Here is a 27,074-nt window from a genome sequence, read left to right as displayed (position 1 = left end):
TCTAAACTGTATTCCACCTGAGTTCAGCAAACTAAATCCAGCTGGAGAGTGGAAGAAGGCGAGGTGGGGATGGTGGTGGTGAGAGACTGGATTTCTTCTTCCTCTTTCATTAGTCACCTACCCATTAGCTGCTGAAATTCTTCATCGGATCTGATCTCTGACCAGACAGGCCCATTAGCATTGCAGCATCTGCTCAGTAATCCTGATCCTTTGCCTTTTTGTCCTTTCGTCCAAGGCCTGGTAATGTTTTCTGACTTTGGTCATATCTGGAGGGCCTTCACCATACCCTATCTTCGTGTTAGCTTGTCTTACCTATGTAATCAATTCCTTACATTAAAGTCTCTCTGACCCTTGGAATATTTAAACATTTTCTGATTAAAAATAAATTTTGGATTTTCAGTTTTAAATTAAAGTTGTTGCATGCTACGTTAGAGATAGGAATTCTAGCAGGAGACGTGGCTGAGACTGGAAAGGAACCTGGTTCCCTGGTCACTCCCAACTGTTTAATATAGTAAACTCTTTGAGGAAAGTGACAGCTCATCTCATTGGAAAATATTACGGATGTGCAGTTTGAGGAAAGAAGGGGATTTTAAGTGTCTTTCTGCAGCCATTGATTTGAGTGGTCAGAGGCATTTAAACTTTTTTTTGTTTTTTTGCATCCTTATGAAAGGTGAGGCCTTTTGCACTTAGATGCTGTGACATATACATGCTGCATTCTCTTTTTATTGCTAGCTTGTTCTTTCTCCACAACTGTATGTTTTGGGGGGTAGTACTGGGTGTGTTTACACATCCTTTGGGCCTAGGTCACCAGTTCACATTAGGCTGGCAGGAAAGAGTACCTCACTGAGGTGTGTGGGCCTAGAAGATGGATACTGTATACACATCAGACTTGATCACCTCTCTGTGGGGAGGATGCAGATGGGTCTGTATCCTTCGTATAATTTTAAATTGAAGATTTGGGGAAAATAGTGTGTATAGAACTAGGGTAGCCAGAGAAGGTAGTAGACACTTGTGATTTTGTTTCACATTTATTGATTTTTTTAATGACAGAAACAATTGAATTTACTTTTGTGAGTCACCTGGTTCCCTTACTCAGTTCACATGGCTTGGTTAGTATCACTTCCTAAGGAATAGCCATTGGCTTGGGCCTGATCAATATCACTGTTCATGGAGAGGCACATGTACTAATCAGTCAGCGAGAAGCAAAAGAGAAAGCATTCACGGTTGTTCCCGCTGGACTTGGAGTGGTGAAGACGGTAAGTGTGGAGCTTCTAGCAATCACTGTCACCATGAGAGAAACACACCCTAAGCATGAAGCCAGTTTGTAGGGGAGCACAGGCGAGAGGCACATGAGACCCAGTGTTTGATGAGCTACTGAGTTTAGCCGTGTCTAATTCAGAACAACCTCCCAGAAGTTTCAGTTGTATGATCCAGTGAATTCCTTTCTTTAAGCCTATTTGAGGTATGTGTATGTCCCTTCCTTCTTTTTTCCCTTCTCCTTTTATTGAAATAATCGTGTAAGAGGATTCCATATATTTATATAGTATGGTATTCTTTTTTTGCTGCCTTTCTTTTTTCTTTTCTTTTACTGAAAGAATACTAACAATTATTTAAAAAGCTTCAGTATATTCCTGCATATCCTGGAGCTAAGAAGCACATAATTTGGTAAAATAAAATTTAAAATGTTATTTAGGTAAATAAACGACGTTCTCTGTTAATATTATTGTGTTCAGGTCTCATATTAAACCATTTAGTTTCAAATTTTAACTATCTAAGTATGTTACGTGCATCTACAAATCTGCTAAAATGAAAGTCATCAATCTGTGTCAATAAATCTAAGGTCAATTTTTCCTTAATTCTCATAGAATAAAGTTTCAGCTATGCTAACTGCTGCCAATAAAATTGATCTTAGAGCACTAAGTGTATTTCAGGAAAATAGGAAGTATATTTTAATGATGTTTCACAGCTGAGAACGACTCATGAAATTTCATTAATAAATATCCAATGAAACTTACCACTTAATGTAATGCTTTTCTCCTCCCTAATAGGCAAATATTCTATTTATAGGATTCTATTCTCACAAGAAAATGAGCATTTAGCATCACTTCCCACTTGTTGATCTTCAGGGCTTGATTTGAAGTCAGTGGGCATCTACATGTATATTGCTTGTCTACGGTTCAGTCCTTGTGTGATTATGACAAAATATTGCTTATGGTTTAATTGTACAGGACATGATGCTTAATGCAAAAACACTAACAATCTGAAAATTTTCTAAATTTTAAAGGATCAATGATTTCTTTATCTTAAAAATGATGCTATTGAGTGTTTTCAGTCAATTTTTTACTTAATTTTGGAAAAAATTAACCACAGAGTTCTGCAGTTAGAAAGGATTGTGGATATGTTTTAGACCCAAATCAATCTTTTTGATGATGAAACATATTTGCATAAATACCAAATTGAAATGTAAACAACTTAATTAAGTTTTCAACTTGTGGTTTCTAGAAACAGGTGAGATACTTAATTTGTTGACATTTCAATTTTGTATTTATGCAAATATGTTTACATTTCAATTTTATCCTCCTATTTCCTCTCAGATCTCCTCTCATGACCACATACTGAGTCCATAGATAGTTTGGAACTGAAAATCTCTTTCTCTTTGTTTGTATTATTTTTATTAATGGTGATTTCCTTATTGGCCCACCATATAGGTTCTTTGGGACAAGGATAATGTAAAATATCAACTGTACTAGTTCTACTAATAGTGGTAAAAAAGATGATTTCATATACTGTTTTTTTTTAAAGAGGGGGCAGGGATAATAAAATTACAGCAACATATTTAGACAGTGAGACAGGAAAATTTGGGATGATTCCTCTCGCTTCTGATAAAAGCCCATCTTTCTCTTCTGCTCCTTAATTTCTAAAATGGGCTGTATGAATGTGCTTAGTAGGGATATTGCTAAGCCCTGTGCTTACTCAGCCTGGTCTGACAAATGCCACACACAAGCCAGGTAAATACATGAGAATTCAGCAATGTCTCTCCAGTATTTAGTAGGTGCGGTATGAATAAAATTTTAATACCAAACTTGCTAACTAATCTGAAAAACATGGTTATCCAAGTCAGTATTTTGCCAGAAATAGAAGATTCTTTTAGAAAAATTTGTTTTGGGGTACTCAGTACTACTAATAGTTTTCAGAGTTTTCTGTGATACAGTGTTAACATATTGTTTGTGACCGTAGGTATGATTTCATACAAGAAAACCACTTAGGAATTTTTAAACTATTTTTTTACACATGGAATTACATACAATACAAAATATTGTTTTACAGATTGAAATCTTTACACTTATGGATACAATTGCAATAATGCAGGTTATATAGTGCGTTTACTTAAAGCAGAGTTGTTTGGGCTTAACACAAGCCCAGAATGAACTTTTTGCTCAAATTGCCTGCTAGCCTTTGAATTAAAAAAAAGAAACAAAAAAATACTTTTACCTCCTGCGTAACATGTCAAGATGATAAACAATATCAAAATTAAGTAGTCTGGTATTTCTATAAATGGGAGATTGTATTCCAATAGGTTTAAATTGTAAATTATAAGTTTCAGGCTAAATATGTCTATCTAATTGCCATTATATCAGCTTTCAGGAAAATTACATCATCTTTGGTAATAGGCTGCCACATAAACAGAAACTATAGATTACACCATTTTTTTCCAAAGAATCCTGTATTTTAATGAATAGCTGAATAAATAGACGTTACCTATGAAATTCACATTAAGATAGAAGAAAATCCAAACATTCTGATTGCTTCATCTCTTAAATCTGATAGCTACTACAAAACAGACTATTTATGTTAGGATAAAAATAAGTTGCATAACAGGAGTGTAACTAGGAGTGCTGGCAGATATATACAGTAACATGGAGGAGGCATAAAATAAATTGTTTATATGTACATTGTTTTTCCTCTTTTTTTGCATGGAGAAACACTGTTTTATAAAATGGGAAAACACACAGTAGACCACATGCAACAAGGATTAATACAATGTGCACAGCAGAATAATCAAATAAGACAGATGACCTATGAGTTTAATAAAGAATTTGGGAGCAGAAAAAAAAGGAGAGATATGAAACCTGAAATGCTTTCTTACTGAGGTTTCAGAATATAAATTTGTAACAAGCTTCTTGCAGTTTTCAAAGGTTACCACTAGACCACCTATGATTTAAGTGTGGAGCTAAAAATAAACCATCATTATACAAAACTTTGCATATTAGCATACAAAAGGTAACAATTTACTTTTTGTATAAAATATAACCTTTTGATATTATATTTATTTCACATATGTATAAATATAGCCCAAAGAATATGCTTTAAGTATTTCTACCAAAATATTCTTTACAAAAGTTTACAAAATGAGTGATTTATTTATATTTACAAATTAGCACAGTAAAGATTCTGGGCCAGTGATGTTGGTATTGTGTAAAGAAAAGAGATTGCCTCAACACATTGTAGAGATTGGGAGAGGGCTTTGCAAAACTTTCAGCATGTGTCTTATTGAACAGTTAGACTTTTAAAAGACTTATTAACATAATTTTGATTGAATTATATTTGACATTTGAATGTGTGTGTGTCCAATTAAAAAGTTAAAGATAACCTTTGGTCTCCCAAAATAGGAAAATGTTAGTGATTTTTGCAATCATCCTACATCTGCAAGATCTCCCTATTTAATAGCTCATCTGTGAGTACTAAGCATAAATGGCTTGAAAACTCTTTCTTTGATGAGCACACGGCCCTGAGAGAGAAGCCGGGATATGAACACTCCTTGATGTGACAAGGACTCATAACATTACAGACGAAAGAATGAATAGACTGCTACCGGTGAACCACGTTCTATTTAGCAGTTCACTCAAATCCAAATAATAATCCAGAGAAGGACTGGATTTCTCTCTCAATGATGCTTTCTTCTATACTCTATAGATTTGTACTCACTGTTGTTTCTTATCTCCAATCAAAGTATAATACTTTTTAATTTAAGTTTTAGTCTTCAAATTTCTTACAAATCAGTCTCTGGTTATCAAAACAGGGAGGACAAATTTCAATTTCATTCAATTTGGGACAGTGGCCAACAATCAAAAGAAGTAATACTTCAAGTTATTCATGGCCAAATAAATCTCCTTCAGAGCAATGTCCAAGGTTTTTTTTAATTTTTAGGTAAATTCAGATACAGACCAGTGTGTATCAGTATTTCAGAACGATTAGGACAGGTCTAGGATATATTGAAAACTTGCTTGGGAACAGGTTTGGAAATTGGTTGTGGAAGCCAAAATCAAGATGCACATTTCTGCATCCTTACTTCATCCCTAGACCCAGCATCCCACTGAAGTACAGAATGTGTGGACAAACTGCAAAAATCAATACTGAGTCTAGAGGGGAGACCTGTAATCCTCCCTAATCCACTCTGACTCCCCCTTACAAAGGACACTGTTTAGTTACTTCAAACAAGCCTATAATATTTCCATCTATCTCATAAGCTTTAGGAAAATTAAATGAAAATACAGTTGAAAAATTAAATCACACATATCTATGAAAGCAAATTAAGGAATTTTGTTGTTGTTGCTTAGAACTAATACCACCTCATTATGCGGGGTTTAAACACGCTACAAGTTCTCTCAGAGAAAACAGAGTGCAGGAAGCCTATTTTATACAATTAAAGACACACCAACATCACAGTTCTGTTTGGGTAATATGTCCCGGGGCTTATACAGGGACAAGTGATAAATATTTTATTTTAAGATTTGAGATTTTTAAACAAGAATTTGAGTCAAAATAGTCACCACTGAAGTTCTTTCTGCTTTTCACTTCAACCCATGATATCTTTCTGTACTCTGCCTGGAAATCATCAGTTTGGCCTTTATAACGTCCTTATAAAATACTGCCTTTTAGTGCTCGGCATTTGTGAATTGTCTCCCCTTCTGCTTTCAAGAGTTATTTCCCAAAATTTCATCAAGATTTATATCTTTCATCCAGTCATCATTGCCAGGCTCTGTTTTTAATAAAGAATCAATGAAATCAGCATCACTGTTTAGGGCAGGCCCCATGTTGTCAGTCTGTTGGCTCAGGAAGTCAAAACCTAAATCACTGCCATGGTCACTTCCTTGGAAAGGCCTGGCACTTTGGTTGGATGAAGGAAAATTGTTGGGTGTCAGGGATGGTTGCTGGCTTATGGCTGTCCTTGTCTGATTCAACCCAGTTCCTGACTGGTTCAAATTAGACAAAATTTGTGTGGTTAGTTGATTGGGTCTGAGATTCAAACCCCTGAGGGGACCCATGGTTTGTCCATTTAGTGTTTGGTTCATCTGATTCATGGGTCTCATCTGTACAGCTGGTGTTAACTGACTCGGAGGAGCCACTGCCCTCTGGGTAAACTGCTGGCCACCTACTGCCTGTTGCAGTGACTGGTTTGCAGTGTAGGCCGCAGGGGTGCCTGTGGGGAAGTGGACCCCCGTGGGCTTCAGCGCTTCCTGCTGTTTGGTTGCTGCTTCTTGAGAGGCCCAGTTTGCTGCTGCTGTGTTGGATGTGATCACTACATTCGATGTTCTCTGGGCTGGCATGCTTGCCATACTATGGGTTAAGTTTGGTCTCAATTGTTGTGAATTACCAACAGATCCAGTTCCAAAAGTGGCCACATTGTTACTGTTACTTGGCCCTAAGGTAGACGGCCGTGGCATCAAAGGATTGTTTTGATTTGTTATCAGTTGATTTGGATTCCTCTGCTGGGTGAGTTGATTTATTCCAGAAGCGATGCTGTATGTGCCAGGCTGATTACATGGCAGATTTCCATACATCCCCATGTTTTGAACTGCTGTGGACAATGATGGCATTCTTGTCCCATGGGACGTAGATAACAGGCTGGAATTTGGAGTTAAAATGGTGTGTGTTGAAACTGGGTTTGTTAAAGCCTGGTTAGAGTGTAAACTCATTGTAGACGTGCCACCTAGAAAAGAAAAGAGAATTACATTCATTCAGAGCAGTAAACCATCTCTTCTTTTTTAGTAATTTACCCAAACTGGTCAACTCAAACTGCTTTCAGGTGCAAGAATAATTGAAGAGAAATGATCATCAAACATATTATGTAAAATAAATTAGATAGCTTGTGAGTACAGGCGGCAGGATTATGCTGCTTCTTGGTTAAGAGTTTACTTATTAAAGAAGAAAACAAGGTGGTCCTATGTAGGTTTTCTTTTAGTCCTCTTCTGGAGTCACTGAGGAGAGGTAACAGTAGATCTTTCATTTTGATTTACTGTGTTCCCAGTGTTAAGAATACAGTTTTGATTAATAGCTATCATGAAATCCAGTTATTATAAAATCATGTTACTGTTTACTCTAGGGCCCAAATAAGACTGTATGAATAAATCCAATATACGGCTGCTAGACTAATATTCCTAATCTATAGCCTTGAAAATCATAGCCCATTCTTCAACTATATCATCCCTATCCAAGAAGTTGCTATAATGGCTCCCTGTTGTTCAATGGGTAAAATTTTATCTCTTTAAGGCTCCGGACTTTGATGCCATCCATGCTGTGGTTATCATTTCCACATGGGAAGCTTTCTGCTTTAGACCATATCATTACTACCGTAGCCTTCCGGGGAGCACTCTGTGCCACCTTTGCCCACGCCGTTTCCCTCTCAAATGACGACTTTCTTGCTTCACTGAGTCCCTTTTTTTCCTCCCAGCTTTAGGTCAGTACTTAAGCTCCTCTGTTAAGCTTTCTGTTTTATTCCAGTCTCATCTCTCAAGCAGTAAATTTCTCTTTAATGCATTTATTTAGCACTTAGGCAATCCACGGAAAAGCATTTTGAGAGACAAAAATGGAAGAGAAAAAAGACCATTGATAAGGCATTTCTGCCTGCTTTCTTCACTGTAATATTCCCTAAGTCTAGCAGATGGCACAAAGTTGATATTAACTTGATACACTTTATGTAAATGAATATGAGATTGTAGTGAAACAAAACTAGGAGAAAGATATTCTTAGGAAATGTTCTTCCTGAATAAAGGCAAGCAGGCCCTGGAGAATTAGAAATACTGAGAAAGTATGTTACACACACATATGAATATTAAAATTCAGTTATCAGAAGTGTATGTCTGAAATTGAAACTTCAGGATATCCCCTGAAGTCTGAGGAGACCTAATATTTTTATAGACAGCTAAGCTAAGCAAAAATATTGCGGACAATCAGACAGAGTCCTTACGAAGGTCAACACAGAGGATGAAAACACATTACAAATGTGGCTAGAGGCACATTTGTTGGAGACCAAGCCTCAAAATACAGAATGACCAAGCCTACATACTCCCTAAGAGATAAGCAATAAATTAACACCAGTCACTCCAGTGAGTGACCAAGGTCCCGATTCATCTAGTCCTCCCATCCAGGTACTAACCAGGCCCGACCCTGCTTAGCTTCTGAGATCAGACAGATCGAGCACATTCAGGGTGGTATGGCCATAGACTTTTTTTTAACCTTTTTTTTTTTGATACTGAGGATTGAACTCAGGAGCTTGTGCTTGCCAGGCAGGCCCTTGTGCCACTGAGCTAAACCCCATTCTGATTCATCTACTCCCAAAAAAAGTCCTTGTTCTTTCCAAGCACGCTTACTATGTGGCCTGCTTCTCTACTGTGTCAATTAGGTTGGTATACTTGTAAACTTATTGGCTGAGCACAGTTTTGCCCCACATTGTACCCCCTTCATGATTTTGTACCCATCTAGTGATTTTGTTTATAAAACTTCCTCTATTAAGTGGGGTCTGCAGCAAGTCATTTTTCTTGTTCCCCTCCTGCCTCTCAAGAGCTGGCGGCCTCTCGCTCTCTTTCTCTCAATAAATATTTCCTGCTCTTAACCTCTGCTGTTTCTTAGAATTCATTCTTCAGTTTTGAAAAATACAAACTTGGCGTATCTGACATCTAGCAGGTTGAGAATTACATTTCCCCCTATATCAATATGATACACAGCTTGAAAGGCTGAAGGCCAAAAGAACATTCTAGCAGTGACATTTTCTTTTTCAAAACAAGCCCCAACTAGACTATATAGTCCTTCGAGGCAGGAACAGTCTCTCATAATCTCTTTGTATCTTTAGTCTTGATACAAGGCCCTGCATTGTGTAGTGGGCAGGAAGTGTTTGACGGTGATGGATTACAGCCAGATAGAAGACACTGGAATAATAACGGAGAGTACACACAGTGCTAATGACCTGAAGCAACACTGTCTTTACATCTCAAGATTTCATAACAAGGGAGTCTGCCGGGAGGCAAATGCTAAGCAAAACATTCAGAGGTTTTAACAATCATCCCCTGTAGATGCTCTGCTTTAAAAATAATGCCCTGAGAAGATTTATGAGAATAGCAGTGTTTGTAAACAAACACAACAGAAAAATCTTCCACGGTGATCACAAAGTAACATAATGGCTAACATTCAGAAGCTCTTAACATGTGATCAAACCAGGTTCCTTTTGTGCTTCGTTTCTAATATTAGCATGTGGGAAAGGTGATTAAAATTACAAAATGATAAAAGTTTGTGGTGTGTTTTGCTGCTTATTTTACTCTTAGAAAACATGTAAAGTGCTCTAGAACAGTGATTCTTAGTTATTTGGGAAGTAGAAGTTTGTAGCTAAGGAAAATGCGTGGGCCCTTAGAAAAATGTGTACATGCAGTACAGAAGAAACTGTTAGGTGCCTATCCACTTTCCAACCTCCCTGTCTTTATTAGAAACACAGCCTTGACTTTGTAGCAGTGTATGCTGGTGACAAACCACATTTCTCAAATTTTCTTGTTGACAAAGGGTGCAGGTGAATATATTTTGACCAAAGGTAGAAATTATTAGATAGGGATCTGAGAAGCCTGCTTTTTAAAGGGAGTACAACTCATTTGGGAGGACATTTTTCTTTTTCCCTCTTTTCTTCTTTCTCCCTGAAATGTGGATGTGAAGGTTGATGATGCGTTGGGTATAAGCAGCCTTAGGATGGAAGTCAGTCACATGCTAAAGAAGATGGAACAGAAACATGATAAAGTCAAGCCATCAAATCAACCCTAGACTACTATCCCTGGGATAACACTAAGAATGGGAAAAGAAGTTCTATTTGAATTTTTAAATATTTCAGGGGGATCTCAATTTCTCCAAGGCCAGTCACAGGCCATGTTCCAAATAATTTGTTATCTTGTCCTTTCAATTTGTCTGAGGACAAGCATACAGAGAATCCTGTTTTTGCTGGAGCAAAAGAATCCTAGAAAGAATCCTCTAATGTAATAGAGACAATCTGGCTCATTTGAAGAAGTTTAAATAAATCAAGGCAATGTATTTAAAAACATACTTAACAGGGAAAAATATTAATAAATATTTTCACAGTTTCTCCTTCTTTAGAAAATTTTCTTTGGCTTCCTGTACAGATGGAGGAACACATAAAGCAGAGAGAAGGTAGGAAATATAGGAGTTTAACTTACATGAAGAAGTGCACAGAGTTTGAACAGAAGAGACTTGACCAGATGCTGAAAAGAAGGCAGGAGCGGTATCAACCAGGTTTGGGCAGGTTTTTCTAAAGTTCATAGATTGGCAGACGAGTGCTTTTGGGGTGAGATCTTATAGTGAGAAAGCTATTAAAAAGTTTCATTTTGTGATTGAAACGAAATCCACCGCTAGTGTTTAAGGAGGCTTCTTAAGGACACATTTGACTTTCAATTATTCCTTGGAGGCAGGACTATATGTCTTTGAAGGGGAAATGAGGGGAAGAGTTCAAGTCTCTTCTGTTCAAACGCTGTATTTCTTCATGTAAGTTAAAGCATTCTCTCCTCTCTGTTTTATGCATTCCTTCATCTGAACAGGATGTCAAAGAAAATTTTCTAAAGAAGGATGTGGAGTCAGAAGAGTTGGCTTTGTGCAAGTTACAATTGTGATTGTGAAGGAACAAGAAATATTTTCATGCCTTACATTACCTGGGACAAGATAAGTTATTGGGAAACTGAATGAACCTAGAATTCAGAAAATATTCAGCTCTCTGGATTCTCAGAAGTAGTTAGAGAGTAGTGGATGTGTGAGCGCGGAGCAAGAACAAGCAAGAACTAGTAGAAGGGTCCAGTGTAGTTTTAACCTGGAAGATAAATGGTAGCTAGAAAAAGACTCCATGAAAGACATTACACTCAGGACTGGGGACTTAGCTCAGCAGCATAAGCACCTGCCGTGCAAGCAGGAAGGAGGTCGTGAGTTCGATCCCCGGTAACGATAAAAAAAAATCTTTAAAGAAAGACATTACTCTCAAATATGGTTGGGAAAAGAAGACAAAAACATTGAAAAGTGAATAGCTATGTTCTTTTCCCAGTTATGTCTTTCACTAAGTTAAGGGCACTTACCAGAATACTGGGCAGTTGGTTGCAGATTTCCCACATTTCTTCTTTGGTCTTTGTAATCTGGGGGTGGCCTTGTCAAATGTGAATTTATCTGATCTTGTGGAGCAATTTTCTCCTTGAAAACACAAATGAAAACATATTAAATTGTACTATTATCTTTTCACTCATAAATTCCTATGTGCTATTTGAACAGGAAGTAAGAACAATAGAGTATTACAAGAGTATTATTCAGCTATAAAGAAGGATGAACTCAAGGTTTTTATAGGTAAATGGATGCAACTTGAGACCATACTCATAAACGAAATAAACCAGACTTGCATGTGTAAACACCGTATTGCCTCTCTAGGTAAGAACCTGAAAGAGTAAATGAGATCAAAAAGATACATTAGATATTATGAAAAGGAAAGAAACTGCTCAGAGAGAAAGAACAACTGGGATGGAAAGAAGGAAAGGAAAAGGAAAAAAATATAATTATACACACACAAGAAACCTAAGATGATTGTACTACTAATTATATTAATTCAAGGAAAGGAACAGTTAGTGCTCACATTGTTTGATCAGTTTTGCAGCCTATATCTGGTAATCTGAGCAATTCTTTTGAAGACAATAATATGCAATATAACAACCATTGTTAAGTTCCTATCATCTTGTCTTGAAATCCTGTATAGTTATTATTTTGGGGTTTTTTTTTGTTTGTTTTCTGGTTTTTTTTCTTTAAAATAAAAAAGGGCCATTTTGCAGTACTGCATTGCAAATCATGACCTCTTTTAGCTGAGCTAATTCAGAGATCAATCTTTTCAGTTTCAATAAAATTCCTACATGGAAGTGTCATTAGCATTTTGGAGCATTAAATGCTCTATAATATTTAACCTAAAATATTTTGATTCTCGGAACTACTTTCTTTTGCAATTAGATATCAGTAAGGACTCCATTTCTGTCCGTTTTGAGCTGGTGCATCTCGCTTTGCAATGTGGCACATCTCATACGCTTTGGTATCTCTGTGTAATTCTGGTACCATAGACTGTGGAAAGCCTAAGAATAGGCTTCCATATGAAAGACATATCACTTTGGTATTCTTTACTTTTATTTGTTAAATCTGGCAACATTAGTTGGGACACAATGTTAGGAGATAATTAATCCTATACTGGGATATGTACTATATGCATATGTCTTTTTTATCCCTTCATTATTAATCCTCCAAGGTAGGTATGATTATTCTCATGTAAAAGAAAAGAAAATGGAAACTTCATGAGGCTAAGCAAATTCTGAGCCATAAATTTAGGTTTTTTCCTGCCACAAAAAACCAGGACCCCTTGTGACTTAGTTTCTTAGTGATTCATACTAAAAGCACAGAATTTTCCCAGGTTCTTTCCTTTCCTTTTTTCTGGAATCAGCCACCTTTAGAACTTTAGACTAAGCAAGCCTGGAAGTTAAGAGAAGAAATATCAACATTCTTTTAACATTTCAATGCCGTATTCTGAAAGGCTACCTATTTGGTGTATTACTCATTGTTACAGAGAGGATGCACATCCTAGGGGGATACCGGGGTCTCAGGAGAAGCATGTATTAGAAAGAACCTAGCATGAGATTTGGACTTGGCATGATCCAGGAAAGGCCTAAGGAAGTGAGGATTTTTCTTAGATTGAAAGCTGCCAGAAACTGAGGCTGACTGCATGATTGACTAGAGAAGTAATCATCTATTTAGACAGGGAGGGGGATGTTTGGTATACTGAGGTCACACAGTATCCTTGTTTATATCTGTTTTAGATAAAATTATTTTGTCTATTTTGATCATGGCATCAGAGTAATTCTGTCGGAGGCTGGAATGTTATAAGATTGTTTATGTTCAACAGAGAACAAATGTCTTGGCTACAAATGTCATATAAGTTGTGGACATTAAGGGCTGCTTTATTTTTTGTCAGTGTGGATCAAGAAGTTTCTGGAATTGCTTCAGTGAATTTTATACACACCCCAAAGCAACTTCCATTTTCAAAGATAAAAGTGATTGGCATAGGTAGAAATGAAATGCTACAATTATATAAAAATTAATAAATAGAAAATAAAACTTTGTAATAGATGGATGAATCAATTAGGTAGAAGCCAAATACATACTGCCAAACATAGAACTTGCTTAAATCATGTGTTTCTCAGTTTACAATCAAATTCCAAACCTTTTAAGTAGAATAAAATTATTATAAAGGGAGGGAAGGAGTCTTAAAACAACAACAAACCAAATTTACTTCTTGTTTCTAAGAAAAAAAGACTTGAAAGACTCACAGCATTTTTTGGACATCGAGTTACTCATGTGAAACACAATTTTGATGAGCTAAGTGTAAATGAATCAGAAACATATGGATTACATTTCCTTTAAACATAGGTTTACACATAAAGGGGAAAATATGGTTGGTGAAACTCTTTTTTTGGTTTTGCCCAAACCCTAAATGTTTAAGAAACAGCTTGAAATGTTCCATGAACCCAAATGTGGCAATGTGGAACCAACTTGGTTGTAAACTATTGTGTAAACTGGCAGTTTTGATTTTTAAGCCAAACGTGGGACTCTGTAAAAATCTTCTTTTCTGAAAAGCATCTATCTCACCTAATTAGATGTTTCTACTACTTAAATTGAAGAGGACAGAATGCATATGTGTTTGCTTATTTGTGATAATTAGCCCTTTGATTTCTCATCATTCAAACCAGTATTTCTTTTTATGTGTCTTCAAGCTAATTATTGACCTTTTGTCACTCCAAGGGCGTATTAACTACTGTTCAGAGTTAAAATATACATTCGCAAAGACTATTTATTTGTAGTTTAGTTTCCCCAACTGTTACTTTTTCACAAGCGAGTTATGTCTAATGACTTTGCCTATGGATATCACATTAGAACTGTCCTGATACCACTTTGCCCAGAGGAGTAATGAAGCCTAGATAACAATACTGAGTGGTGGCAGTTATATTTTGCAAGAGAATTTCCCTATGACTTGTAAAGTCATAGACTATCCCTCAAATTATTTATGTTCAACGTGAATTTCAGTGATCAACTAATTTTGTACAATAACCTAGACTCTTGCATCTGAAACCCTAATAGCAAAACCATTTGTTACAGTACCTATCTGTTTTATGTCAGTTGTAAAAACATAAGCTGTGGATCCTTATACGGTCTCCTCCTCATACTCCTCTCCTAAGAATTAATCCTTTAATTCAGTAACAGCCCAGCATGGTGCCTGGCACACAGTAGGTGCACAATACGTGTTGGTAATCTTGATGTTCATTGTGAGAAATGTTACTTAGTCTTCATTGTGCCTCACTGGTGGAAGAATAACAGTAAGGACAACAAACTTTCATGAGAAAATGTCTCAACTGAGGTGCCTGTCTAGGCTTGCCAAGCAACTACAAAGCATATGCTAATGTACAGTGGCATCAAAGACTGTTTCTTCCTGGATATGGTAAAAAGCACAAGGGCCCTCAATGGTGTCTAAACAAAGAGAAGTATGAATGGTTTATAAAAATCAAAACCAGTGGCGCCTCATTCTCATTCATCTCTCACAGCTATGCCACTGCCCTCTGCACCTGTCCCAATGTGACTCAGCTGGGGTTCAGAGGGAGCCAGGCAGTGCCAGCCCCAGACCTTCCCGGAATGTGTGTGCTCCCACTTTCATGCCTTTTAATCTGACCTGAAAATCTAGAAATTCAACCTCAGCACATTGTAATTTGCCAGAGTAGTAAGATTGATGAAAATAATAAACGTGTATCCAGTAAGACAATTTTAGATGGCATGTTTTTCTCTTTTGCAGCCTATGTTTTAAGCTATTTATAAGTATTAAAGAAGAGGAGGAGGCAGAGGGCACGATTGGGAGGACTGAACTTGTTAAAACATTGATTTGTGAAAGATACCAGTGTGTCACTTTGTGGTCCAGCCAGTTGCTCGCTTGTGCTTATACATTAGGAGAGTATTCAAGGTCATTGGTGAAGTTAATTCTCAGTGTTCCACATTCAAGATCAAGGAAATCTGTTTCTCACTATTTTTCCTCATATATTCTGGGCTCCAAAATTATGTAACTTGTATTCTTTTTAAAAAGACACATGTAGCCAGGCATTGTAGTGCAGGTCTATAATTGCAGCATCTCAGAGGCAAAACAAGAAAATCATAAATTTTAGCTAAGCCTGGGTAATTTAGCAAGTTAGGAAGACTCTGCCTTAAAATAAAAAATAAAATCTGGGGATATAGTTCAGTTAAAGACTCTAATTTCAATCCATCCTACCGCAAAAATAATTGTTATATTATTATTTATATTTTTATTATGCATGAATTATTTCATAATTCAATCTCAACTAAAAAATGCATAGTCAGGGTGTACTTGTGTCTGGTCCACCTTCTACCTAAAATACTAGATTTATTTCTTGTGTATTAAAATGCTACAGTGTTTAAAGTCAAAGTCAAATTTTACCTTTTCTAGGAGACTATCTTCATTCTTTCCAGATTGAGTTTAATTTTTCTCTCCATTAAACTTTCTCTTACTGAGTCTATGCAATTATTATAATGTAAGTTAAATATGCATGATAAAAATATGGTGTTAAATTTTAAAAATTATTACATTAAAAGACATTTTCCTTCAAAATATTCCATCTTACTTAGAACACATTTATTTCACTGTCTTTCCACTTTCTGAAGCAGTTCTGGAAGTCTCTCTTTTTTATTTGCACTGTAGTGGCTATCTCAATGTCCTGAATCAATTCAAAATGTTTACCTTTCAGGGTTATTTTGACTATACGGAGAGTCTGAAGGTGTGGGGTGCAAGATCCAGTGAATAAGGTGGGTGGAGACACACTTTCATTAGGTAAACATTTCCATAAATGTCGATCAATGAGTGTAGATAAAGAAACACAGTGAATGTACAAATAAAAAAATACTCCTTATTACCGTGAAAGATACATATAAAAAACAATGGGATAAGTATGTTTAGATGAGGAGTATTTTGAGTACTTTTAGGGGGGTTAATGGCAATGTATTTTACTGTAATAACTTTTTAAATTTAAACAACCCCAAGTTTTGATCACCTGTAGGATTTCTCATTCTAAATTCATAAAATCTCTGTCACTTTTCTAATAATGTATGTGCTGGTTTCTCAAGCTGCATCCTCTGGTCTTTTATTTCTGGTCTCCTTGGACAACCCTACCCCATATTTGTGCATATTCTATGCCGTGACCAATATTAAGCTCTTACAACTATATTAACACCTGGCTCCTTCAGTATAAAATTCTTTTCTTTTCTTTTTTTCTTTTTACATTGCTAGGGATGAATGCAGGGGCTAGCATGCTGGACAAGAACATGGGTTACAGTTCTACTCCTTATTTTTCTCTTTTCTTTGTACCTTTGCTCTATTAACCTGGGAGTGTTTACCTTTGCCCCTGTATTTCATTTGGCCAAAAGAATGAAATTGTTGGTGATGGGGCTCATGATTTTAGGAGACAGGAAGGATTTGGACAAGATGTTGTATATGAATATGTTAGAGAACACAGAGGGATGAGCAGATAAATGTTGAAACAGGGTTAATACTTATATAGTGTTGGGACACATGACCTTGGCCTTTCTTAAAAGGCATATAGATATGGTAAAAATGGAAAATATATCTTCAATTTTCTTTAAAAAAATCTGTATCTATTTCATGATTCATTCTTTCTGAAGACAAATCTTAATATTGAAAGACCAAGTTGACTTTTGAAATTACTCTTAAACTTGATTTTCTTTAAAATCAGTTTGGATTCGAGGTGATAGAAGTTTAGCCCACTATTTTTATCCCTGGAGCATGTGGAACACCATTCGTTTCTTTTGCTTGATTCAAATGCCCACACTGGTCATTCTGGACATTCCTGAGCTGGGAATGTCTAGTTAGCCAAGGTGCTATGCTTTCAAGTGTCTGACCAACAGTAAATCAAGTTATCCTACTTTGCCCAATATATTTTAATGTTTAGAGTTTGCTTCTTTTACATTCAGGGCCCTCTTGATCCTAACATGTAAGTGGGCACAGAAAAAAAGGACATTAAATAGGAATGGAAAAGGATGATTTCTCTTTACTGGGCCAAGAAATGTGTGCACTAGAAGTCAGAAGAAAGCTTTACCGCATCAGCCAGAATCTGCTGCTGGAGGAGAAGCTGCTGTTTCTGGTCCAGGATCTGCCTCTGTAGCGTCTGCTTCTTTCCCATCAATTGCTGATTCAGCAGTGACTGCTGGGAGTTCATGTAACCACTCACAGCATTTGCATTTGAGCAGGGGCTGGGACTCAGATTGGAGCCTGTGTTCTGGCCTACCACAGAGTGTTGATCCTGAAAAAGAGAAAACAAGGGGAATCTACCATGAATTGGAAGAAAAAAATGTAATACAAAGATCATAAGCTTAGATTCCAAACAGTTTGATCATGTTAAAGGTCAAAAGTGGTTAACAGGATACTGGGAAGATGGTGGAACAGTAAACATCAAAATAAAAAGCCTCTCTGAGAAAAACAGCCCAGATGCTGGAATATAGCATTCTGGAGAAGACCAAAAGGAAACAAATGGATCCCCTTGACCCAGGAGGAAACTAAAGTGAGAATCAAAGCCCACAGAGAATAAACAAAGAAAGAAAAGAGAAGAAAAAGTTAAACACAAGCTGGTAGCTGGACATGCTTTCACCGGAGCTGGTCCCACTGTGTGAGAAGTGCCACTGGAATCTGGAGACTCATGGTCACAGTGAGGCTGGGGTTTGCCAAAGGCCTCAGCAGGAAGACGTGGTGGTGGGGGGAGCAGTAGACTGAGGAACTGCACTGACTGGTGGTGAGTGTGGGGGACTCAGTCCTCCCAATGGAGTGGGCAATTGGCCAGGTGCCAATTTGCAGTCAGGCAGGATAATCCTGGAACCAGAATTGCAGCTAGCTTCAATCAGCCACTCCTACTGCAGAGCAGATTTGTGAAAATTGCTTGGATTGAGTCCTGCCCCTGTGTGTGATCCAATAGCCAAGGCCGAGGTTTCCCTAAAGCTATCCATAACCAACCCTGCCCCTGCAGCACACACTAATGTGGCTATCCAGCACAGAAGGGAGGGGCCAGCCTGCCCTACCCCTGTTTATACTCCAGTAGTCACCAGCAGATTGGGAAAAGCAGCAATCCCTAATCAGGATGCTTCAGAGTAATTATAACTAATACAAGAAGTGCCTGGGATCCCACTACCCACTTGTTTGGGAGAAATCAGGAACATGACAAGAGAAAGAAACAAAAAGCAGTCTCTGGCCTCCAACCATGGCCCAGGAGAGGTAAACACAGAAGAGACGGGGAGTCACACACCTGTAGTTTCTGAAGAAACACCGTGTGACATAAAAAAAACTTCAAGAAATTATAAAAGAACTTAAAACAGAAATACTAATACAAGTAAAGGAAGATATAAGAAACATAATAAAAGAAATGCTAAGCCCCTCTCAAGAAGACACAGATGGAAGAATAGAGGAGCATTTAAAAAAAGGAGGGAAACCTTCAATGAAGAATATTTAAAAAATTTAGAATACATGAAACAGATTCAAAGAGATTACCAGGAAATTAAAAACTCCATTGAAAGCTGACAAAACTGCTTGAAAGAAACTACAGATAGACTGTGAAACATGGAAGACAGGTTTGCAACTTCTGATCACGAGGAAAGATCTCTTAAAAATAACAAGGAACCAGGAAATAACAATACAAAGGCTAGAAGATGATAAGAGGATCTATAACTTAAGAATAAAAAATGTGAATGAAGAAGCAGGGGTAAACAAAAATGAAATACAAAGGCTATTTGTAGAAATAATTAAAGAAAACTTCCCAAGCATAGGAAAAGGAAATCATATTCAGATGTATGAGGCATACAGAACTCTAGCCAGCTATAATCAAAATAGATCTACACCCAGACATACAATAATCAAGATCCCAAAAATTCAACACAAGAACAGAATATTAAAAGCTGTCAGAGAAAAGAAACAGATCACCTATAAAAGGAAAACCTGTCAGAATCATGACAGACTTCTCAACACAAACCATCAAATGAAGAAGAGCTTGGAGTTAAGTATTATAAGCCCTGAAAGAAAATGATCTCCAACCCAGACTGATGTACCCTGAAAAAACTATCTCTCAAAATTAATGGAGAAACAAGATGCTTCCATGACAAAGAGGAGCTGGGGGAGTTCATGACCACCAATCCAACCCTACAAAAAATATATTTGAGAGAGAGAGAGAGAAAAAAAAGACCATAGTTTCAGGAACAGTGGCAGCGGCGGCTCACTGATTGGGGCAGGACAGTGGAATGAAGAAGAAAAGTAGACAAACAACGACAGAAAAAAAGCATGGCAGAGATGAGGCAGAGAAGGTTGGCTATAATCACTAACATGGATGGCCTAGATACACTAATAAAAAGAAACACGGGCAGAGAGGATCAGGAGATAGGGTCCATCAAGATTTGCTGTATAAGAAATATAATTAATTTGAAAGGTTTTATAGAGTGAAAGTCAAAGATAAGAAAATAATGCTGTATGTGACAGGGAACCAGAAAAATGTAGGGGTTGCTCACCCATCAGCTACAGACTGGTTGGAAAGACATAACACTTTTATGCAATGGAGAACTACTCAACCTTATAGTTTTTCCTTATAGAAGGAAAACCTTGAGGCTTTTGTAGGTAAATGGATACAACTTGAAATCATGCTTAGGAGTAAAAAGGTTCAGAATCACTAATGATTCTGAATAATGGGTTGCCTCCCAAATCTAAAAACTAAAGGAGTTAGTGGGATACAAAATGTACAGTGCTCCCCATGAAAGTGAAAGGGGAGGAATTGTCTAAAAAGGGAAGGCAGTGAACACTGGTAATCTTGTTTCATGATTTGAAACCCATATTGTTTTCATCACTCTGTTTAGTTTGGTTATATTCTGTTCCAATTTGTCTACTTGTACTAGATTTGATGCCATGGACAGCTATTTCAACAAAAGCAGGATACACTTTGGTAACCATTTTTGATTTCCTATTAACTTAATTTGAAACCCTATATTGCTTGCACTGTCTTGTTTTGACTGATTTTATTGAATCTGTTTTGCTTGATAGTATTAAGTCTGAGGGTACAGATAATACTTTGAAGACAATAACATTCACTAGGATACCCATTCTGCTTTGACTATTATCTTCTTTTGAAGTCCTACAATGTATCCAATGTTTTGTTTTTATTGATTTTGTTCTGTACTGTTATGTTCAGTTTTATTATGCCTGATAATAAGGGCAATTCTATTGAAAGTAACAAGAGGCATTATGGTAACTATTGTTGATCAACTTTTATTTTGGGTTTAAGTCATATACTTTGTCCATCCTTTTGTTTTGACTGAACCGCATTTTGTTTTCTTTCATTTGGTTTTATTCTCTTAAAAAAAAAGTGGTTAAAAAGTTGGTGATTATAAAATTGCTTTTGAAATATAGAAAAGATAATCACATATCACAGCTACAAAAGTAGGTAGGCTGATGACATTAGGGCAGTGTACAAATTCCCATCCCTTTCATATTCCAGAAGACGCTTATGGAACCTCAAGGAAAACTATTATGAAAATGTACAATGAACCTCTCACTTTCTAAGAAATAAACATATCATAGAGTAAAAAGTCTCTCCTTTTGCATAAAGTTAGCATATATTATTGTCAGCCCTGCAATGAAATTGATGCTTCAATCCATGTATTTCAAAGCTAAATAACCATTTTGTTTTGCCCAGTTTCCTGTGATAGGAAGACAGAAAAAACTATGAGTTTTGTTATATAAATACTCTCAAACTTGGAAAGAGCTTTGCTTCTTGGGGACTTGTTAATTTTTCTCCCTACTCAGAATCTCAAAATTATCCAGTAAAAGAATATCCAACCCACTGATGATGAAAAAGTATTGCTTAGAAACTCATATTTTATAACAAATAATATTGGATATTGCTGATTTGATGTTCTGATCTGAGAATACTACCAGTTTTTAGGTATTGACAGATCAGGATACCAGAGGATAGAAAGCTAAACCCTGTCAGGTTTCCTAATAAATTCCCAATGATATATTTAGGATTGACCTGTAAAGTAGTGGGATTAGAAGAAATCTAGAAGGCATTACTTTGGAGAATTTGTCACTTAAGAAGAGAGAAACGTACATATGTATAAATACAAGACATTGTAGCCAGCTTTTAGATTATACAATACAAGCAAAGAGTCAAAGATCCTTAACAATTAACAGCAATCATGTGGGAAGCAAATAATGCTGTTGCCCTGACTTTGAGACAGAGCCACTGAGGCTACACACATGCTCAGGTGGCTCTGATGCTCACTGGTTCAAGGAGTGCATTTTGAGAAACACTGAAGCAATCAGAATCTAACTCTAATTTTCCAAGTGGACTGTGACTTTACAAAACACAAAAAGAAAAAGCAACTCTCATGATGTCTAATGAATAGAAGTGGTAAGTATATCATTTTTGGAAGTTCTCTTCCCCTTTCTACCCTTTTCTTTAGTTACCTGATGAACTTTAAAAAGTCATCAATTCAGGACACCAGGGGAAGGAAGACTTTCAAGGCTATGCCAACTTATCTGTTCATGCAGCACTTACTGGAAGGCTGAGTACCCTTAGGTCAGGCATGCAGGAAGGAGTGTGCTACAGATAAGGCCTGAAGAGTGCAGACAACGTAGGGAGAGTCTCCTCTCTAGCTTGTTCATCCCTGGGGCACATGCTGGCAGAAGTTTAAGGAGATATCACTGAATTGCATTAACACCTCCACCCAGTCAGTTTTTCAACTTTAAACTCCTCATAGCCATTGGAAAACTTTTCACCCCATGTGTCCTAAACCATGAGGAATATGAACTTGGAGACATGCTTTCGAGAGTCACTAACAGAATGGTAGAGGTGAGGATCTGTGAGTTGAGTGTCTTGGGAGCAAGTGGAGGAGGAAATAAGGGGCAGACTGACTTTTTTGGTCCACTTAGACTATGGCAGAGGAGTAGACCTGGTCACAGGTAGGAAGAAGCAGGCCCAGTGGAAGTGGTGGTGGGAGGAACTAGCCCTCCACTAGTGATTTCAATCGGAATAGAAATAATGTGTCTATATACTTTGGAGTTTTATGTTAGATTTTGAAAAGAGGACTTTATGTTTTTAAAAAAATAGTGAACAAACATAGGTAGAACAATTAAAAAGACTCTTCAGACTTTTCATGCATGGCCATAGAGTAGACATAGCTTGAGCTCCAGAGACTGACCCACTTTAGCTTATGTTCCCTTGCTGGCACTTACTAATATTGAAGTGGGAGTTAATTCACCTGTATGAACTTCAATTTTCTTATCTATAAAATGGGAACAATAAGAATAGTGACTGCATGGGATCCTTGGAGGAAATAAAGGAGATAATGTAATGCTTAACAAACAGTAATAAATGACACTGCTATGGCTGTTAATGCTATTCCAAGATATAGGAGAAATAGTCTAGTTCTGTTTCTTTCCTTGTGAAGGAAAGGGGAAAGGTATCACAGATTGCTGAGAGCTGTAGCTGTACTACGTTAACTCTATTAGTAATGCAGTTAGAGAATTACCTTCCTTCTCCTTGGAGATGCCTGAAAATGGGCTGTCATTTAGTGTGTGTTTCTTTTACATGGGTTAAGGAACAGCTCAGAACTTGGATATTTTGTTCTTTGCTATATTGACTGCTTTTAAGCATCCAATTACTTAACAATACAGTATCTAATGCACATTTATCAGGTACTTTGTTTTCTCTATGTGAAAAGAAAGTAACTTTATTAATAACACAAAATTACAACAGGTAAAATTTAGAATAGTGCCAGGTACATATAACCTAATACACTTTAGAATTAACATTACTATTTTTATTATAAGCTTCTTTTTATATTTTTTAATACTGCAGGGATGTTTCACAGTCAGTTTTCCTCATGAAGAGCTCCAGCTGTTGGTGCAGTGGGAGTGTAGGTGTGACATGCTTAGTCCTTGCATGTCTTAAACACAGGTTGATCTTGGTGCTCTTCAGTTGGCAATAACCTTCACTACGTATTATAACCATAAACACCCTTTTAATTCATTTCTATTATTTATCTGGCCTATGTAAGCATTTAAGTTTGAGATTATTCCCAGCTTATAGATTGTCTGGGAAGATAACATATACACTTGCCACACACACACATACACACACATACGCACGCACGCACACAAAGTTATGTAAAAGAAAAGTTAAGTTAGTAATGTAACTTAGTGTAATGTAAGGTAGTTAGTAATGTAAAGTTAGTAAAAAAAAAGCAGAATAATTTTCATTATGCTATGATACTTACCAGTATCTTAGTATTAAAGACCAGATCTATGCACCCATCAATTCATTAATGCATTTGACAAATTTACTGAATTCTTTGTTAGTCAGTTTTCTATTTTCTAGAAACTAAAAGGAAGTCAGAAATTGGAAAAAATAAGAGACAAGAAAGATATGGACAGTGTTCAATGCTGGCACAATTGGTGAACTTCAAAATGATTTCCAAAGAAATCTGGAAAATCACCCTTTCTAAGATTTATAAAAGATCTGCATGCCAAGAAAACCTAGCTATGCCTCTTTCTCTCTCTAATCAAACAGATGGACTGAGCTAAATTTAGTTTCATTCCCTCACAATACCAAGAGCTATTCTCGGGCCCTTTTCCCTAGAGTCCCAAGGGTTGTCCAAATTTGAAGCTAATGCTGGGGTGAAGGGAGGTTCTTTGGTACAGAGGAAAAAATAAAAGATAAGCTCTCTTTTGGAATTTTGCAGACTTTTTAACTGTGTAGCTTCTAGCCCGTGAGTCTTAACGTGTATTTTGCAAGATGCACTCTTTTAGTTCATGACTGAAATACTACTTAGCTGCTGTCACATTCTTTTGCTCTTCTGTTAGCTGTGAAACACAAAACATCTTTACAGACTTGCTGCCCTCGCCAAGATGTTGTGCAAACTTTTGTACACAAAATATTTTGAAAGAAAAATATGCTCAAATGCACTGGTCCTGAGTTTCAGATTCAGCCTCCCTCTTTGCCTCAAACCCAGCCATGTAGAACTTGACATCACAGAAATCACCTGTTTGTGCGCCAACAGATATTTTTCCTGAAGGGCACATGAAGGTCATAGTAAAAACAGTGCATTATTAGCCTGTGGATGAAAATGTGTGTAGCTTAAATTATACTATTCTATTATTCCTATTGATACAGCTCTGTATGTGATAGAAAGAAGTTTCAGATAAATTGAGTTAAGCATTAATTTGTCAGCAAGTAATAGTCATATGACATCATTAATTTATCTTTCACTTTGTAGATTTTTTCCTGACCTCACCTATAAAATTACAGTGTTTGATCTTAAGCCACAAACTAGCTTTTTTATCTTATTATCCTGGAACTTAATATTAATTTACATTTAACAAGCACTCACAGTTTTTCAAATGCTTGTGCATGTGTGTGAATCCATGTGTATTTGGGACTTTAAAGTCTTTTTTCATCGTTAGTTAAGTCACTAAAGTAGAGCAGTGTATCGGTGTTTAAAACTTCTTGATTCTTAGACTGGGGACATAGCTCAGTGGCACCGTACCTGCCTGGCAAACGCAAGGTCCTGAGTTTGATTCCTGGTACCAAACAAACAAAAACTTCTTGGTGCTTGTGATTTACACTAGTAATCAATCTATATCCTTAGTATTAATATCTTTGCTCTATTCTTATTCATTCAACAAGTAATTGTTAAACATCTATGCAATTCTTCTAAGCTTGAGATTAAAGCAGTAAAAAGGGTCAAAATGGCTTTTCATGAACCTAAAACAAAATTTTTATGAGTTTTAGAATCAGAATCTTTTAGTGAGATAAATTCTTTTCCCAAAATACTATCCCAGTTGGCCACAAAGAGCTTGAGATTGTAGTTTCAGCATTTCTTATGCTATGCACAAGTGCTTCTGTATTTTTTGAAGGCCCTCTTTTGGGTAGCCTCTTTCTCTAAGGCCTTGGCATTTTACTGCTCTGTCCCACACCAGTGTTAGTTTTGAGTTATTCCATTTATGGAATAACTTTAATTCTGAGACTATGTTAAGATTATTTCAAAGCAGTATTGATAACCTTTGATAAATTCATACATATACTTAATTCTGCATCCTTTCTGTCATTTCTGAAGAGGTTCAATGTTTTTAATGAAGTGTTACACTCTAGAGGATTATAGATTCAAACTACAAATTAACCTTAAACTGTTTATGTAAGAAAACATCCATCTATCCATCCATCCACCCACCCAATCATCTATAAGTATCTGTCTTTCTATCTATATCTATCTGTTATCTCATATGGCTCAAATTCTAAAACAGCAGTCCCTTTTATCACATACCTAAAAAAAGATCACTTGACTTCCACTTATATTACAGAAAACAATCCAGGTGCCATAGCTGAAATGCCTTTCAAAATTTTAAACTGCTATTTTTTAACAATATCTAAATGAAGAAAACATTATCACAGATACTTGCATATGATGGGTTCCATTTATTCACTTATTTTTAAAGAAGATATTACCTGAGTATAACTTATTTGCCAGGTATTTTGTTAGATGCTAAGGAACCAAGATGACTTTGTACAATGATATTTCTGATAAAGTTTTCATCTCTTAAAAGAGGATGTACTTACACTCTGGACTGGGGGCAATCCTAGACCACAGAAAACAATCAAAATTCCATGCCTGTGAAAATTCTGCTCCTTATCTACACTTTTAAGCTTTAGATCTATACTACTAATGGACAATTTATTTCCTAGAATGGTATTAAAGATATTAGGAGACCACTTGGTAAGCCATTCCACAAGAGCCAAAATTTTCAGCTGGTGACAGAACATGTTCACAAGTGATGGCTGATTTATATTTTTTACAAGCAGGGCCTATGTACAAAAATTCTTTCTCTAGTTTGTTATCTCATTGATTTTCGATCTTGTCATGGATTGCCAGCAGACACATTAAACCAAAGAGGTTTGCAAACTGTGTCTATAGTTTGCAAAAATTAAGTGAACATTGGAGCTCTTTTAAATTGCACAACTTTTTCCTCAGAGGACAATTTACTTGTCTCCCTGATACTGACGGTTTCCATCAAAGTCAACTTGAGCTTTTGGAAAAATGTTGTTAAAACTAAGAACAAATCGCATTATCTCAGCCCTGCCAGCTGGTTCAACTAATTTAATATTTCTAATATAAAAATTTAAAGAAAGTAAGTATGACGGTAATCTTGTAAATCCAGCAACGAACAGTAGAGGAGAGACTTGGCTGTGGTATCTTACTTTGAAAAAGTGTCTCTGTCAATCATGTCAAAATGTAAGGTATCTTTAAAAAACATATTAGCTAATAAAAATGCTGGAATTACCTCTCTCTTTCATTTTAATGCAACCCAAGGACTCTGTTTAAGAGAACTTATTTCAGCAAATGGTAGAAAAAGTCCCGGTAGACCGTGTCCTAAAGCAGCCAACAAAAATGTCCGTGAGTTCATAGAAGTATATTGAAACATTAAGACTCATTGCATTCACTCTGTTTTACTGTTAAAACAGTTTTGTGGGGTGAACTGTGATACTGGAGCTTTCACAAAGAGGTCAAAATTATTTGGTAGGTATTGTTCTCTTAGTATTAAAAAATTCTTAAAAATGTAAGTGTCCCTCTCTGCCTCT

General features: G+C 36.6%; 1 protein-coding gene across 1 annotated transcript in view; it reads right to left on the bottom strand.

Moving 5' to 3' along the window:
* Window positions 1-1,009: 1,009 nt before the first annotated feature.
* Maml2 (mastermind like transcriptional coactivator 2) overlaps window positions 1,010-27,074 on the bottom strand; it is a 336,157-nt gene continuing 310,092 nt past the window's right edge. Inside the window, exons 3-5 of the mRNA XM_003472713.4 lie at window positions 17,508-17,711; window positions 11,394-11,505; window positions 1,010-6,991 (exon numbers count right to left, since the gene is read on the bottom strand). Coding sequence (XP_003472761.2) covers window positions 5,976-6,991; window positions 11,394-11,505; window positions 17,508-17,711 — 1,332 coding nt within the window. The 3' untranslated portion in view covers window positions 1,010-5,975. The remainder of the gene's footprint in view (window positions 6,992-11,393; window positions 11,506-17,507; window positions 17,712-27,074) is intronic.

This window comes from Cavia porcellus, unplaced genomic scaffold, assembly GCF_034190915.1.
Source record: "Cavia porcellus strain 051 isolate PalLab524CR breed Dunkin Hartley unplaced genomic scaffold, mCavPor4.1 scaffold_9, whole genome shotgun sequence".
In the NCBI taxonomy this organism is placed as follows: domain Eukaryota; kingdom Metazoa; phylum Chordata; class Mammalia; order Rodentia; family Caviidae; genus Cavia; species Cavia porcellus.
This window is presented reverse-complemented; position numbering and strand designations above follow the sequence as displayed.